Raw genomic sequence first — 17,014 nt, 5'->3', positions numbered from 1 at the left:
AGACAGAAATTCTAAAAACTCACAGCCAAGAATCCCGGCATTTCCAGCATCGCTGACCCAGACAGGAAAGGGTTAAGCCCGGATTGCTCCCAGCTGTCAAGCAGCAGGCACACCCACCACCCAGCCGGCCAGCGCATAGCTCGAATACCAAGGTCGGGGCGCTATGGGCGCTGCGCTGCCCCGCAGGATCGCCTGATCAAGACCGAGGGAAGGACAGTGGCAGGCTGGCCCTCTCACAGCTCAGCAGACAGCGTGCAGCTGGAGCATAGCTAGGATTGTATCAACCCAGCAGACACAGCCCCTCAGAAAGCCACAGTACTGTTCTAAGACATCAGGAAAAAAAACCTGAAAAGGGCCCCTTAATACACTCCACATGATACCGTCAAAGCCTCTCGCAGCAGGCACCTAAATCACTCATCTAAATGTGTTATCTGCAGTATACCCCAGATCAGAGGGACAGCTCTGAGGAGCAGGAGTCAAGCTGCTCAGATATTAAGGCCCCGGATTTGCTTTTCACCCCGATACATCGACAGCGAAGTAAGGCGCACGCTGACGAGGCGCGGCAGTGTGGTCAGCGCAGCCCTCCCAGAGCCAGACAGGGGATACCGAACAAAACCCCAAACACACAAGTCTTTTCAATAAAAGAGGAAAGAAGATTCTGAATTACATTTAGAGTCTTTGCTTCTTTCCTTCGCTCTGACAAGCAGGGGTAAAAAAAAACAAATATTGCTCTCTGGATAGAGCCTGGAAGCTCTCAGCTCCAGTTACTGTTTCATGTCCGGAGGAGGGGTGACCCCACTGCATGGGGGGGGTCTCACTCGCCCCTAGACTCTCCTGACATGTACTCTTGCCTTTCAGGTGGTGGTGGGGGGGGGCTCTATCCTGTCACCTCTCCCAAAACAAGGTGCCACTCTGACATTTGAGGCGATTCCTGAAGAGAGGAAGGAGAGGGATGGCGTGGGGGTGGGGAGGCGATATTCGTCTGCTCATGGTCTCGCGGAGAGGAGGCAGGAGGAGGCAGAGAGGAAATTAAATGGGGGAAGAGAGAATGATGGAGCGTAAGAAAGGGGGTTTTAATATTCATGGTGTAGCCCAAATATCGGATGAGAATTTACCCGGGACATAAGAAAGAGATTACAAATGAGTGAGGGGAGTAGGGGGGTATTTTGGCCGATGTAGCTCATGGCTAATTGAGGATCTCCGTGACTGAAGTACTGTATGTACCCCCCCCAAATCATACTGCTTATCAGCTCTTACCGTTTCGTCTTATTGTGCTTTGAACTGAAGGATTGGGCCCTGCAGTCTAGCTGCTGTACAGGGTTCGAACGGCCGAGCGCGAGCAGGCTAGCCGGAGGAGAAGCCTTCTTCTCCTGGTGCAAGCCTCCCCTGTCCTCCTCAGTCCCAGCTCGTCTCCGCGCGTCCCCCTGACAGAGGTCCAGCCCGCTGCCCTGGGGAGCACAGGCCCCTTCCCGCTAATTCAACCTGACACCCGTGTCTCCCAGAAAAGGGGGTGGGGGGGGTGGGGCGGTGCAGATCAACCGTGCTCTCTCTGGAGGCAGACCCAGACTCACAGCTGGGGATGGAGATTTCGGCATCCGACAGCAGGGCAGTGGTGGGGGAAGAAAAACCTACAACTGTACTCAATTATTCACCGAGTCAATTATTTATCATTACAAGCGCAATGTTTTTCTAAGTGTGCGACGAGTTCACTGAGCTGAACACAAACTGAAACATTCAGAGCACAAAATTGCCACCTGGCTGCCTGGCGCACAGGGCTGAGAGACAGCGGAACAGCAGGGGCAGACTCTTCAGCAGCCCGGCCACACCTCCTCTTCGGAATCACGGAAACAGCTCCCAAATGTTACTGTGGTACTGCCTAAAGGCTGCTGCGCTCCAAAATAAGAGCACAGTAAAATGCCCATTTTGCACAATGCCATCCTCTGCCTTATCCCTCCTGCCTGCCGGTCCCTAGAAGAGACCGCAGACTGGATTTCTCCTGCTGTGCGTGGGGAATAGTCTTCCCAGAAATCCCAAGTCTGCCTTCAAACCTCAACTCATTCGAAATTAGGTGGGTATTTTTGTTTTTGCTTCCCGAGTTTTAATTGTACATCACTTTCAGATCTGGAATGGGGCCCATAAAATAAACATTATTATTACAATAATCACAGAGAGGCTTGTCAAAGCATGATCCCAGTGTAGGAATGAAATGCTATAAAATAAATGCCTGGGTGTGAGCACAGGAAAATGATTTTATAAAAGGCAGCAGATGCAACTGTGTGATTTCTAAAATAGCTACCCCCGCACCAGGACTGAAAGAAACATGGATGAGATAGGTGCACCTGAAACAAATGCTCCTGTTTATGATTGAAGTGATCTGCAGCACCTGGGTTAAGCAATTAAGGATACATTTAGTACTTCATGTATTAGAAGGGCTAAAATCCTGTAATGGCCTGGAATCCTGGTGTCAAGGCTGACTGCAAGACTGTTTTCACAGCTGGTAGGCAATGGAATCCGATCAGAAACTCCCTGTCTGCCCCATAGCTCTCCAGGAAACAGGACAGCCAGACAGGCATAGTTCTTTCAAGGAACTTCTTGACCTACGACTGAACAAAAGTCACTGGGGAGAGTAAATTATCAGAACTGAGCAGCCATTGCAAGGATCTTTTGGAACCATACGTAACTTGTTGCTTTTCAAAGTGCAGTCAAAGGGGTTTCTTAATGAAATTAAAGGGATTTCCTGCCTGATGGCTTACTGGGAGATGCTGGTTTTAAGGCACACTAATGTTCATTTGACAAGAATCGTCTTCTGAGTGTGGCTCTCATAACCTGAGAGCCATGCTTCTAAACACATCCCTTCAAAGCAAAAGCCATGGAAAAAACCACTGGGCTGAAGAACGCAATGCAAAAGAGCAAACAATCCGAGAGAAGGCAGCACCTCTGTTTAAAGGGGGTTTCTGGAACGCAGTCCTGACCCTTCCTGGATGTGAGCAACGGTATCTGTTCTGAGACAGTAACACCACACTGCCCTGGCAGTTTCCATGGCAAACCAGCCTGGTACCATCACACCTTCACCACAGTCTCTCTCTACACTATGCACTTCTGCACACCATTGCCCTGTGGAAATGTCCGGCATGGTGGAGAGACTGCATCAGTCCACCCAGCCAGGCAAATGAGTGGTCACTGGGATTAGCATCCCATCCAGGGGGATTTCTGTTTTAGCCATTTGCTTAACATCAAAATAATTCATGACAGGTCTGGCCCAGTGGGTTTCTTAGGCTGTCAAAGGAAAAAAACCAACAACTTAACAAATGAAGTTGGCAAAAATCCCACCCTGTATCTCTGAAGTCCTGCCCTTGCCACCCTGAACTACCTCCACCTACCATGGTGAATTCCTGTCCCTGCCACCCAAATGCCCCGCCCCAACCACCATATAGCCCCGCCCACTGACCTGAAGCCACACCCACCAGTGCAACATCCCACCCTCACCCTGAAGCCCCGCCTGCTCCACCCTTACTTGAACTGGTGGTCCTTGGTGCTCCGCGTCTTGGCCAGGAAACGCTCCGCCAGCTTCTCCAGGTTGCGGGAGTAGTCCATCTCGATCTCGGCCTTCTTGCGGAAGAAGTCCTGGAGGTCCTGCAGCAGCTGCACCCGGAGCTCGCACTGCTGGTCCAGACACTTCAACTGCTCGGCCAGCTGGGTCCGGATCTCTGTGGGAAGAGATGTAGCGGTCATTCACTGTGCACACACAGTGCAAGGAAAGGAGGCCTTGAAGACGGGCTCTTGGGAGATGAACCCACCAGTGCGCTGTCCTGTTACAACGAGCTGCTTTGACATATTTTCTCAAATGTGACAAAAACCCAAGGTAACATGAGTGGGACCACTCTCACTCTATTACATAGTTGTATGACTATTTCTGTAGGGAATTTGCCACTGACTCTAAAATTTGTATTTACTACTGCAAACTCCACACGGTGCAAACAGACGCGGAACAGTTTTGGGAGATTTGAAAGAAGATGCCATTTAGTTCAGAGCCTCATGTCCATTGTGGAAATTCCCTGCTTGTCTGGAGGTGTTGTCTTTATGGGGACAGTTCCCCAGACTTTAGCCCCTCTTTGACAGTAATACAGGACCCCCCCCCCCCCCCCCCCACACACACACACACACACACACACACGCACAAACACACACACAGAGTGCAGGTTTTGCTCTAGACTACAACATGAAATGTAAAAGGAAGTGGACACAACTGGTGTATGCCGGGCCTGCTATTTAAAGCACAGATCTGGAAGTGTGGGACAATCCCACTACTCTTCCTGAGAGATTCATCACATCTTGCATTGTTAGAAACAGAGCTGATTGAAAGCTGGCTTCAGCTGGGACAAACGCCACAGACCACCTCTGTGTGCCTGGATGACAAACAGCCCTGGTTAATGTGGCCCAGCAGGCTTCGCAGGGAATTTTCTTCTTGTGCAGATGCCTTCTCCCAGCGAGAGCAAGGAGAACCAGCGGATGAGCTCATTCTCCACCGGCCACCGGCTCAGCATGAGACGCGGGCCGAAACAGAACCAGTCCAGCATCAGGAGCTGGGACAGAGAGCTCTCCGAAACTTAAAATCATCGTGCACATAGGCCTTGCCCGATGGCAAGGTGATCAAACAAACACAAACCAGAAGAGGACTCCAACACGCACTTGCAAAGAAGTGAGAGGACGCGTGAGAGAGAGGTGGAGAAGAGAACAACAAAAACAGCATGAACCCGGAGGGAACTTCCACTCAGCTGGGACTCCAAGACAACGCGCACGCCGGGCTCGGCTGCGGGCCCACAGAGGGACACGCCGCGGGCTGGATCGAGGCCGGGAGCCGCCCCAGCGGGCCCCCACCAGCGCGGAGGTGAAGAGTGACGACAGCCGGCCCCGCATGAGAGCTGGGTCCCGAGACGAGCAGGAGGCGATCACAATAATCGGGTCTGTAACGAGCTCGCTAGACGGTGCTCTCGGCCACGCCGCAGGGGGGAGGACTACGGCATCAAAAACAGCCGCGTCGGCGCAGCCTGCACTTCACAGCTCACGTGGACAAAACCTGTCAAAAGCACACCAAAAAATTCCCGTTCCAGTGGAAAAACACGGAAGCGGCGATTTGCCGCCGCGCTGGCAACGAGCTCACATCGATTAAAATTCAGCCCGCGCGGCGCGGAACGGTATCGTGGATAATGATGCAGGGGTTGGAGGCAGATGCGCCTTAAAATCCCCACAGAGGAAGGTTTATTTAACCTAATCTCTTTTCATTTCACTCTTAGAGCTCTCCCTGAAATCTTTCCATTGTGCACTCAGGCTTCCCTAAACGAATTTACTTTACTCCATACAAGCAAGTCCATTAAAATATTGGATTATGACATTCATGCAACCTCTAGAGGATCTGTGCTTTCAATATTATACCCACAGTGCTGCTCAGGATGAGTATCGTTTGATTTCAAATATAGATATACATGTCTCTGCCCTGTGTGATGTCAATACAGCTCACACACTTCTCCACCGTGCCTACTGTAGGATTATGCCCGTTCAACCAAAAGAGGATTTAAAGCAGCCAACCTTCAAGCAAAATTAAAAGAACAGTCTATTCTTGTTCCTTTGAAAAAGAGTCTTAAAAGAGAATATGTCTATAAATTCCCAGTTTCAGGGTGCATAATTACCGTGACCCACTGAGGCACAGCCCTGCAGATCCACAAGTGACTGGATCTTTCAAACTTCTGTCACTGGCCGGACTGTAACAACACGCCCCCCCCGTACCACACAGCCAGTTTCTCAACATCTGAAAACACTGTGTCCATGAAGCCACCTGTTATCCATCACGCCATACAGAGCACTACACAGCACTTTAGACACCAGTCCACCACTCAGCTTACAGGGCATCACAGACCAAAGCTGTGAAATTAACCTACTGGAAGTGAAGATCTCCTGGGAACATTCAGCTCAAAAAAACCAATAAACAAGTACAGCATTAAACATCGAACAGAGACTGAACTGAAAAGTGTGTATTATTTAAAACAAAGCTCAAATGCTGTTCTACTTCATTCTAGAAGAAAATTGTCAAAGTTCCCAAAATCCACATACTGTACCTCTGCACTTTCGGGTGAACAGAATGCGGGTGGGTTTGGCCTTCATTACTCTTCACAGTCCTCTGCCGAACAGTCAAGTGAAGCGATTTTACTAAAACTCCTCTCGTAGAGCGATCATACAGAATGCAGATTCTTAGGTGGAGGCGGGGGGTACTTTCTTTTCATGATACTAATGGTGCAATTTTTAGCATTAGTTTCAGATTGACATCACTGGAGAAGCAGACTTCCGCTGGCGAGCATCTGGGTGACAGAGTGAGAGAGCAGTGTGAAGTCCCAGAGACCACTTCCCCTGTGCCCCGGTGTGCTGAAGTCAAGTCTTCTGGAGTGTGAGCGGAGGGCTGCGCACGCCGACACCGCTTCCAGGCAACAGCAGGGAAGCGTGCGCAAAGCACATTTCTGCGACGAGCTCCCCAAGTTACGTGTGACGCGAGATTCCAGACGACGACCCTGCTGTCCGCGAGACGGGCTGCGCTCCGGCGGCGCCGGGCTGTCGCGGGAGGGAGACGCGCGGAACAAGGAAGGACGCCGGAGCCGTCGCCGACCTCGCAGAGGAACTACGGGCCACTGCACCGCGGGCAAGCCGGAGGGCCTACGGGATTCTCGACCCGCAGCACCGCGCAGGACAACGGCTCGCTGCTCCCTGCGGGTCAGGGCCTGCCAGGCAGTTTGCTCAGTATCGCTCACAAGCCCTCGTGAAGCTTAACTTAACACAGGAACGGCTACAGATGACGGGGGGCCTTTCAGCTCACCCAGCCTGTTTGGTAGTTTACTGGCTCATTGACCCCAGGGCCTCAGCCAGCTGTTGACTGAAAGAAGCTGGATTATCGCCTTCGGCCATGTCGGTGTAACTCGCGTCGGGCTCCCACAACTCTTTCACTAAAGAAGTGTCTCCTGTTCTTGGGTTTTCATACAGTCGCACCCCGGATTGTCTTTGTGTTAAGCTCTCAGGAACGCGCAGCTGGAAAGAAGTGCAGGTAAAACTTCTCACTGGGTGCACTGGGGGGGAGATTCCTCTTTCATCTCGGCACCTATTTAGATTATCAGCTGTGTAAATGGATCAGTCCGGCTCTCTTGAGTACGAGCCTTGTGGCTGCATGGCGGGAGCAGAGGTGCAGGCCTGATGGGAGTGTTCACACAGAGCTAGGGCAGGGAGGGACACTGGGAAAACCTGACGCCCCCCCCCCCCCCGCCCCCCTGCTCATCTAACATCTTCAGAATTCCAAAAATCAGCAGCGTGGTGAATGACCCCCTGATTTCGAAAACCTGAGAGGCAAACGCCCCTTTGTCCCAGAGGAGAGCAGGCCAGCAGCAGCCTCATTCTCCCGGGAAACATCAGTCCTGCAATCTCAGGCTGTCTGCCACAACACGTGCCTTCGTGCACACTTCGTGGGCGTGCGCTTTAAAGCCATTTTTAAAAACCAACTCAAGCCACTGTCTTTAACCCAGTCCGCACCTGGAAATGAACACCAACGACCCTCCTGCTCACACCCGTAGGCTCTTCATCCACAGCGTGTGGAACGGAGATGCAGCCCCCAGTCCTCACAGCCCCCTTCCCGACAGGTGGGCTACACGCATCGGCCGGGTCTGGGCTCAAATGAACGTGCGCTTCGGGACCCGGGAATTTCATTGAAAAAGTCCGCTGTTCCAGGGAAGGCAGGCTGGGAGCAGAGAGCCCAGGAGTAGCAGCATCGTGGCTGCAAGGCTCAGTTCTCACCAAGTGACCCCATTGAGCACTGGAGTGTAAGAGACGCCCCTGCCTAATAGGGAAGGGATATAAATGGGACTAACTAGCCAGAAATAGTGCAGTAATTGAAAGATAATGGAGCGGGGATATTCCTGAGTGGCTCTGGCCCTGGGCAAGCAGCGCTGCACAGTCCCAGTCCTAAAGCGTATTGATTGGCGTGTGCGTGGCGGGGGCTGCAGCTGTCAGTCACATGGTCATCGTTCACACCCCACTGCTTCAGGGACCACCAGGCCACCCCCACGCCAGGAACTTTCAATCAACTGGACCACGGCTTTTCACAACATCCGCGTGCATTTCTGAGCTGAGCTGCCTGTGCTCCGTGGGCTCGGGGGTTAACGCAGAAGGGCTGTCCCTGGCAAACAGGCAGAGTGTGAGTACGAGAAACACTGGTCATAAAATAGCGAAGCATTCTTCTTGAGGATACGGGTACCTGGTAATTCTCACTATAACTTTTTTGGAAAGCACACTGAAAAAATAAGCGAGCCTAATTGTAATGGGGAATTCTTCCTACATTCTATATTTGGAAAATCTTGTCAGAATTCCACCTTGGTGGTAGTTCTCTCTTACTGTAAGTCCCTCTTTCCAAAAACGAAAGTGGGAAATTCCCTTTGAGAATGACCGGCAGGACTCGTTGCTCGCACATGCACAATACTGAAACTGGCCCTGATGATCATTACCTAGAACTGGAATCTGCCAAGGAACTGTCTGACACAATAAAAAAACTGTGACTACACAATAAAATTACCCAAACTCAAAGTCTCAAACCCAAATTACACCTGCTAATTCATGTTATCTTGACATGTAACAGAGACTGCAATTCCACCCACAGGAAGGTCTATAAAAGCTGAATATGGGACTGTACAACGACCTCTCTCAACCTTTGAAAGACCATGAAAAAATCCGGTTTCTAATACTCCCTTTGTTTCCTACAAATCTGCAGTTCCTCCTCAGAAAACCTGCAGTGAAAGTAACTACCAACGAGGTAGTTGAACAACTTTTGAGTTGAACTATTTCTATGTTCTTAAGTTCCCTTCACAAGAGTTGTTAAGTTCAGGCAATCACTGACATCGAAGACCTTCACAGTGCTGCAGCCCTGTGGGTCCCTTCTTCCACCGTGAGCCAACACCACTACAGTTCTTACTAAACAAGTCTAAAATCCCAGTGCCTTCTGTCTGCTCTGGACAACAGCTACAGCCTCTGCTGGAATCAAAGACTATAAAAATAGTATGAATAGAGCCCAGAAACAGCACAGGACTCCAACATTTATAGGCCTGATCTTCTGCACACTAAGCCAGACTGAGCTCTGGAGCTGTTCATCCATTATTAAGAGGCTGAGCAGGCAACAGGCTGACTGGCTTTTGAACTTGTAAGCCGGTTAGCTTAAGGACACACAGAACTCAGTTTTCAATTATTCAGAGACTTTGAAGAACAGTTTTTCCTCCCTAATTAGATTATATTTATCATCCTTTCATCCACACACCGTGAGGCCTGTCTCCACAGTGCAGAAGTCCGCAGTCAGACAATTTACCGGCGAGATAAATGCATTTTACACTCCCTGGCCAAAATATTAGGAACCGCCTCTCACCCCAATTTACCCCCCACAAGTGTGTAGCCTTTAAAAACCAGGCAATGCACGACTGGCTTGAAGAACACAAGATAGGTTTACAATCACACCGCCTGACCAGAATGACTCTCGGATCCCAGTCCCTTGGAAAACAGTGGAATATTTCAGTCCCCCCTCATGACAAACTCCGCTAAGGACAACCCTGTTAGAAGAATGTTAGTTTGGGTCTAACACTTAACACTGACAGAGCAGCCCCTGAAGGTAAAATGTGGTTCTTTTAAGATGACATCATGTTCTCTTCACTATCCGGGACTGCCACGCGACACGTCAGTACGGTGTGGAGGCCTTAGCCCTTCAGACCGGTACATCAGCAGGCAGACGCTCTTGAAAGCTGATTGCAACACCAGATATACTTTACAGAGCGAGAAATCTCTTGACAGAAACCGGGCACAGCAGTGCATTTCTCAAGCAGGCAACAGCAAGACGGAACACAGCCATTTTTGGGGAAGATTGCACCACCCTATACAACCCAGGAGGCAGGAGGACTCATTTTCCTTTCTGCGAGACAAACTGCAACCAAGAGTAACCCAGTACAGCTTTCCCCAGCAACTGACTGGTTTTCCGACGGTCGGAGAGAAGGCCGCACAGCGCACAGCTTTGTGCAGAAGAAGTCAGGCATCCTCTCGTCGGGGAAACACTCCTGTTGTTTCATGGAAGCTGCCTGAGCCGCTGGGAAGACCTTTTAAAAACACTGCCCACAGCTGCTCTTAACACAGAAGCAGAACTACCCACAAGGAAACCCGCTCTGCAGCAGGAGCGCCGTCCCTGGCGGTTTCATTTCAACAGCAACGCGCTGCCGGCACACAGGCCTGGCCAAACAGCTGCACTATCAGACTGTCAGGGAAACGCCGATAAAATGAAAGCAAAGCTGACTCGCGCTGAAGAAGCAAGCCTCTTCGGTTGATCTGGAAACAGTTTTCAGCTCGAGCCCGCCTACCAAGGGGTATTTCCCTTTCCCCATTCCTTTTTTCCACAAGCCTTGGGCGGCACTACAGAAGGAGACTCTAAAATCACAACCCCAGAGAAAGACGGCCCTCTTGGGCGCAGAGGGGACAGCAACAGACCGCCGTCGGATTCTGTGCAATAAATTATTCACAAGATTCCACTATTTCTTCCTGCAGATGCACTGGGGAAAAAAAAAAACAGAAAGGAGGACAGAAAATAGGTGGAAATCTAGGTTAATCCACAGCTTCCAAATTGTCTTCAGCTACATGTGCTTGTCAGTGTTCCTGCACGGGATTAGCTTTACTGCTTTTACCATCAGGGCAGAACAAAGCAATATTATGCAGCAGAGCACCGAGGAGCCGCTTTGGAGAAGGAACCCAGTTTCAGAATACAGAACTACACACGTGTCAAAGATAAAATGATTATCGACAGAGCAACATAACATACTGTACACTGCACTTCCTCACATTGCTGAGGCAAATTGAACAGTGGCAGCATAATGCCCTGCAAACAGAAGCCGAAGCTATTGTGTGCCTCTACAGTGCAAGACACTGTGGCTGCAGCAAATCAACTCTATATTAATTGCTTAAACCCTGGACAACAAAAAAAAATGCCATCATTCTGACTATTTGCAATGCTCATCACAGAATCGCGCCCCATGAATAAAGGAGAAAGGAGCAGAAAGGAACAAGGCTGGACAAGCTCTTCCTCGCAGGAGGACCGCTGTGTCCGAGAGAGACCGAGACGCCCCCCCTGTGCTCCCTCATTCTTCCAGCTGTCACTCGGGCCCGCTCTCCTCACACGACCTCAGATCCGTCACCTCTCATTAACTGGGGAAGCAGGCAGCTGCGCGGCCCCAGAGAGCCCAGAGGTCCGCCGGGCTGGGCGATGTGACCCCGAGAGCAGCACAGAACCGCGCAGACCCAGGAAGAGCGGGGAGCGGGCTGGGGGGTCCGGCAGAGGTCGGAGCCTCCCGGAGAGAAGCACAGAACAACGGCAACACAAGAGGGAGCCCGCTCGTCCTGCGCCCCGCAGAGTCCATCAGCTGCAGCAGAACAAATCCGCGAAAATTCCTGCGAGGGGAAAGGGAGTCCGTCAACAAATTGCTCGGGCGTGAGTCATCTGCAGTGTGATGGCAGTGGGCGTCGAAACATCCATCACCAGACAAAGAGGCAGAAAGCCGGGTACAGAAAATCGCAATTGCAGTCGGCCAGGGCGCTTGGGGCTGCAGACGCAGTCTCCCACGGCGGGGCATGTGACAAGCAGGGCCTCTTCTCACGGGCCGGAACAGCTCGGGCTTCACAGGCCGGACCGTCCCGCAATGCTGCTAACACGAGGGCTGCTTCCCAGAACTCCGATCTGACCCAGCGGTTCTCTGTGCTTATACTAACGAACTTCGCCTCTCTGCATCTCACACAGCACACAGCAGGCCTGGTTTCATCATGCTGAGATCGAGCCAAGAACATAGAGAATAGCTGAGACCAAACCATACTGATTGGGCCTCTTTCCCACACCAGCCAGAAAAAACAGTCCAGTTTGATTTCTCTTGGAATACAAAGAAGCGAGGAGTGTACCCCAGTCCTGTCATCAGTGAACCCCCTGAGTGAGTGAGGAGTGTACCCCAGTCCTGTCAGTGAGTGAACCCCAGCTCCTATCATCAGTGAACCCCCTGAGTGAGCGAGGAGTTTACCCCAGCTCCTGTCATCAGTGAACCCCCTGAGTGAGCGAGGAGTGTACCCCAGTCCTGTCATCAGTGAACCCCCTGAGTGAGCGAGGAGTGTACCCCAGTCCTGCCATCAGTGAACCCCGAGTGAGCGAGGAGTGTACCCCAGTCCTGACATCAGTGAACCCCCTGAGTGAGTGAGGAGTGTACCCCAGCTCCTGTCATCAGTGAACCCCCTGAGTGAGCGAGGAGTGTACCCCAGTCCTGTCATCAGTGAACCCCCTGAGTGAGTGAGGAGTTTACCCCAGCTCCTGAAATCAGTGAACCCCCTGAGTGAGAGAGGAGTGTACCACAGTCCTGACATCAGTGAACCCCCTGAGTGAGTGAGGAGTGTACCCCAGTCCTGTCAGTGAGTGAACCCCCTGAGTGAGTGAGGAGTGTACCCCAGTCCTGTCAGTGAGTGAACCCCAGCTCCTGTCATCAGTGAACCCCCTGAGTGAGCTACTGAACCTCCCCGTGCTCGATCCTTCAGCAGACATCCAAAGCAGCTCCTGCTGTCAGTGGCTCTGCCACAGTAGTTGCTGATGCCATGCTGTAATTCATCCCTGTTCTCCGAAATCGGCTTTTCAGCCACACGTCTTTAAAAACCCAGAATGTGCGTTTTCAGTTTCACCACTGTGCATTCTCAACACTCCTCACATGAGACCTGCTTTCTGGCCGAGGCCTGTTGGGGGAGGAAGCCCCAGCAGGATTGTGTGGCTCTGACAGTGCCATTGTCCTCCGCATGTTCATGGAAAAACACAACTGCCAACAATTACAAATAAAAGACAATAGCCGCGTCCCTTTCCTGAGGCCTGAGCACCACAGCCCCCTGCATTCTCTTGCGTCATTTCACAGGCTTGCAAAAAATATCTCCCATTCATCTCGGCAAACAGGAAACAAGGTCTTTTTTCTTTGGGGCTGATGGGAGAAAAAGGCACAGGCAGTGCACAGAATTGAGGTCACCAGCGTAGCCAGAGAGGGGGGGGGGGGGCTGTTCCCAACCAGCAGGGCCTCCTTGCATAACTGCTTTTGATCCGGGAGAGACGCGCCCATAAAGGAGAGGAGCTGCCTTTCATGAGTCCTGGCACCTGACACGGGGGCGGTGTGTGTGAATGTGTGTGCGCAAGTTCTGCTGGGCCTCTGTGCTCCTATGAATAGAGTCCTGGGTTATCTGTTTCTTGATGTGATTCCTGGACAAGATGGATTCTATTAGTTCCAGACATGCCGACCTATTCCCTGAACATCAGGAATGCTCCTTGAGAGGTATACTGTTACTATTTCTCCAACAGATTAATAGAACTCCACAGAGGATTCCCACAGATTCCCTCTCAGAGAATCAGAGATCAGAGCCTTTGAGAGAGAGATGCATCTACTAAACTGGGCTGCCAACATCAAACATCATGAAATCACAAGTCAGCTTAAGGATGGAGGGTTCATTTCTGCATCCACAACAATCAGCACGAGCTCTTACCCAGCATGTGGCCCCCACACCACTGGAGAGACCAGAGAGTCAACTACTTCAGCCAGAATTCCCTATAGCAACAACCAACACATCCCCTCCAGGATAGTAAGAATAACGGGGACACAAATGTGGGGGGAGGAAAGTGTTGCTGGTCATGTACTGGGTGGATAACTTCGTACCTTCAATAGCAAGAAATAAAATTGCGGAATAAAATTTGAAATCTTTCGATACAATGCACTCAGCAGAAGCTCTGCGTTTAAATTCATCATCTCCCACTGAAAACAGTGAGTGGGCACTGGCTTAGCCAGGCCTGTGGCTGCTGTTATCCGCTCCCCCTGAGCTCTCTGTAAATGAACTGGCACGTTTGCCGACACGCAGCGCGACCCAATTATAACTCGAGCCGCGATTCCGAAAAAAACGAGAACAGACGGGGAATTATTCCGACCCCTTCTTCTCCCGGCATCGGGAGCGTCGCTGTGGACATGCCAGGCCAAAACTAAACTGGGGCAAAAAAACCAACAGACTCCGAGCGGACAGCCTCCACCTGCTCGACTCGAATAGGCCACTTCAGCGAAGTGCACGCTGGGGTATCGCCTTCCTGCTCCGGGGGCGACGGCGCGCGCCCCGCTCGGCCTCCGGGGGAAACGGAAACGGGGGCGCAGGCCGCAGCTCCGGCAGCCAGAGCTGAAACCCCGAGTCCTCGGCCGTCACTCAGAACAGGGGAAAACACACGAGGAAGGCAAGAGGGGCAACAACTGCTCGCCTGGCGTCACGCAGCAGCGCTGTGGCCTCATAGGCGACTTTTCCCTGCCGCTGAAGACGCCACAGTCTACGCCACAGCACCTCGTGCGCCGTAGAGCAGTGCTTCCCAAAGTCCCCCCGCTCGAGAACCACACGGAGGTCTCGAACCTTTGGCAGGGCAACAGTCGATTCTGAAACACCCGGCCCTATTGCAAGAAATGACATTCATTCATTCTGCACTGGAGCAGACTGGGATTCTAATGAGCAATGTCTGCTGTCGCGTTAAATGAAACTTATGAAGCTACTTTAAATGAAACAATACTGGAAGGAGTTCCGTGAAGCTCCCGATCCACACTTTCCAACCACAACCCCTTCCGATTCCATGGCAGACCCCTGCCCACCGGACAGCCTGGGAAGCCAACTGACACCAAGCCAGTTGTTCTCAATGATGCGAGCCCTGATTAACCGGACATCTCCTCAAAACAGGGCTGGAAAATGAACTGGAAAACTAATAACGTGACGCCATGAAAAAAAATGGCCACTGCTGTTGTTTAAGAAGTTTTGGTTGGGCCATCGACTTGCCAGAAATCTCTCTCGCACGCTACTGAAATGAGTCGGGCGACTTAACACAGAAAAATGCGAGTCGTCGGCCTTCAGCTCCTCACAGGGCCCCCTCGGTTTTATGCAGAAAAGACGCTGCTGACCTGGCAGCTCCACAGACTAAACTCCTCTGGCTGCCCTGGTGTCGCAGCAGCACCGGCCTACCAGCAGACAAAACCCCCGAACCCCAGCCGTGCAGGAAGGCTGCCTAGAAACATATGGCACTGCACTAAACACCCAGCCCACAGAGACGGGTGCCGGGAGCTGGGCGGCCTGCCCCGTCAGGCCCTGGTCACCCAGGGGGCGCAGGAAGTGAATTAAAGAGGTCCGAACAACGTGCGCGAGGCCTTGGAGCCACATGCCAGCAGCCTCCCAGCCCCCGCAGCTCCAGGGAGGCCGATGAGGGACGGTTCATAGTTACAGATTCTCGCCGAGAGACAACCCCCCCTCCTCCCTTCCACAGAGAGGCCAGGTCTAGCAGGCGAATGCCACGCAGAAGCCCGGAGTTTCACGGCAGCTCTGTCAGCGCAGGACGTGCGTTACCTGGCTGCCCGGACCACACTCTGCAGCTGGCCTGAGGTGAGAGGCAGCCACAAGCCAGCACCTTCTTCACCGAGGGCTTCAGGCCTAAGGGCTGCATTGGACGTGTTCTCCAGGAGCACATGGAAATTGTTTTTACAGCACTGAGCGTCTGATCAATTAGAGAAGCCTCGGTACCACAAAGGCACTGCAGTTCACTGAAATCAAGTTTGATATAAGGAGCCGTTTTTTGCAAACTGTACACCTGAAGACGCCAGGGCCTTTCAGCTTCCTTATGCTTGCAGGGGGAGTCCAAGACGGTCAATGTCGGGGAGCAGGTTGCTGGGTTAGTGACCCCATGAAACACTCGGGGATGATCTGACAACAGAATGTACCTGCTACCTAATCAACTACTGTGAACAGTGAGCCTGCTGCAGCTAAAAGCAAGAAGACTTCAGTTAAGAGTATGTTTCTGCCTTTTTTTTTGGGGTTTGATTTTAAGTGCTCATGGAGGCTCTGGTTTTCCCTTTTCCATGGTATTTACCCCTAAAGCCTTTAAATCCGATCCCATAGGATCCGTCAACACTGCTGGTTGCAACAGGCTGTCTGGGAAAGGGCACACGCTGACTACTGTGATCAGGGCTTCAGGCTGAACAAGCTGCAGGATTCCTCATCAGAGATCTGGGGGAAGGAATGATAGCAGCACCTGGTGAGGGTAGGGAAACTCCATATGTCCTGTCCCAAATCGCACTCAAAACCCTGATTTTTTAACTACCTGTTGCAATAGCAGGACAGACCTGGAAAAAAAAACGGGAGGCCATGCTTCCTGGTCACATCACAAACATTTCTTGTGGGGGCAAAAAAGCACAATCCCTCATACAATACTCCACTTCATTATATTTCTAATCATTTTAATTAAACAAGTATTGTTTGTAATCACAGTCCCTTCATGAATAAGCTGGATTTAAATCCCTGACTTGAACTCCTGGAAAAGCGACCGGCACGAACCAGCCAGCCGTCTCAGCTCAGTGTGGGGGGAATCAGATAAGCTGACAGCTGGCCAATCAGCTGCCCGCCAGCTATTTTGCTTAAAATGTTCATGAAGGGCAAACAAAAACAAAAGTGGCCTGACACACCTCTGCAGCCTTTTCATTTTCAAAGTCGTGGAAAAAAAAGAGCGAACTCCTCCCGGGACTTTCTAGCTAAGAAAAGCACACAGATGACTAAGCCCGGACACAAACGCGCACAGCCGCACACAATGGAGGGGCAGAGTGCTGCCCACAGCTCTATTGTGCTGAGAGCCTTTAATAACCAGGACGTGACAATGCCCTATTGACTGCGGCGAGAAACGAGCCATTCAGAGGGCACTGCCCACGGAGGGCCCACGAAACCACTGCGTAGAGAGTTTTCTTTTACCCAGTTCTGTAGAAGGAAAACTCAGAAGACCCTCCATCCGGGCAAGCTCAGTTACCAAATAAAGGTCACTTGCGAAATCGTATTGGATTCCAGACGAACCCTGCTGTCTCAGCTAAAAAGAAATACTGTACAACTCTGCGGGAGT

General features: G+C 51.6%; 1 protein-coding gene across 6 annotated transcripts in view; it reads right to left on the bottom strand.

Moving 5' to 3' along the window:
• Nucleotides 1-17,014, bottom strand: part of srgap2 (SLIT-ROBO Rho GTPase activating protein 2) — a 96,504-nt gene that overhangs the window by 39,212 nt on the left and 40,278 nt on the right. For 5 of the 6 annotated variants that reach the window (XM_088640502.1, XM_088640504.1, XM_088640507.1 and 2 more), the window contains one exon: nt 3,515-3,707. In XM_088640502.1, coding sequence (XP_088496628.1) covers nt 3,515-3,707 — 193 coding nt within the window. Of the gene's footprint in view, nt 1-3,514; nt 3,708-6,113; nt 6,781-17,014 lie in introns of those variants that run through there. The other variant, XM_088640505.1, reaches the window with a different exon arrangement.

Source organism: Lepisosteus platostomus, chromosome 7, assembly GCF_059453375.1.
Source record: "Lepisosteus platostomus isolate fLepPlt1 chromosome 7, fLepPlt1.hap1, whole genome shotgun sequence".
In the NCBI taxonomy this organism is placed as follows: domain Eukaryota; kingdom Metazoa; phylum Chordata; class Actinopteri; order Semionotiformes; family Lepisosteidae; genus Lepisosteus; species Lepisosteus platostomus.
This window is presented reverse-complemented; position numbering and strand designations above follow the sequence as displayed.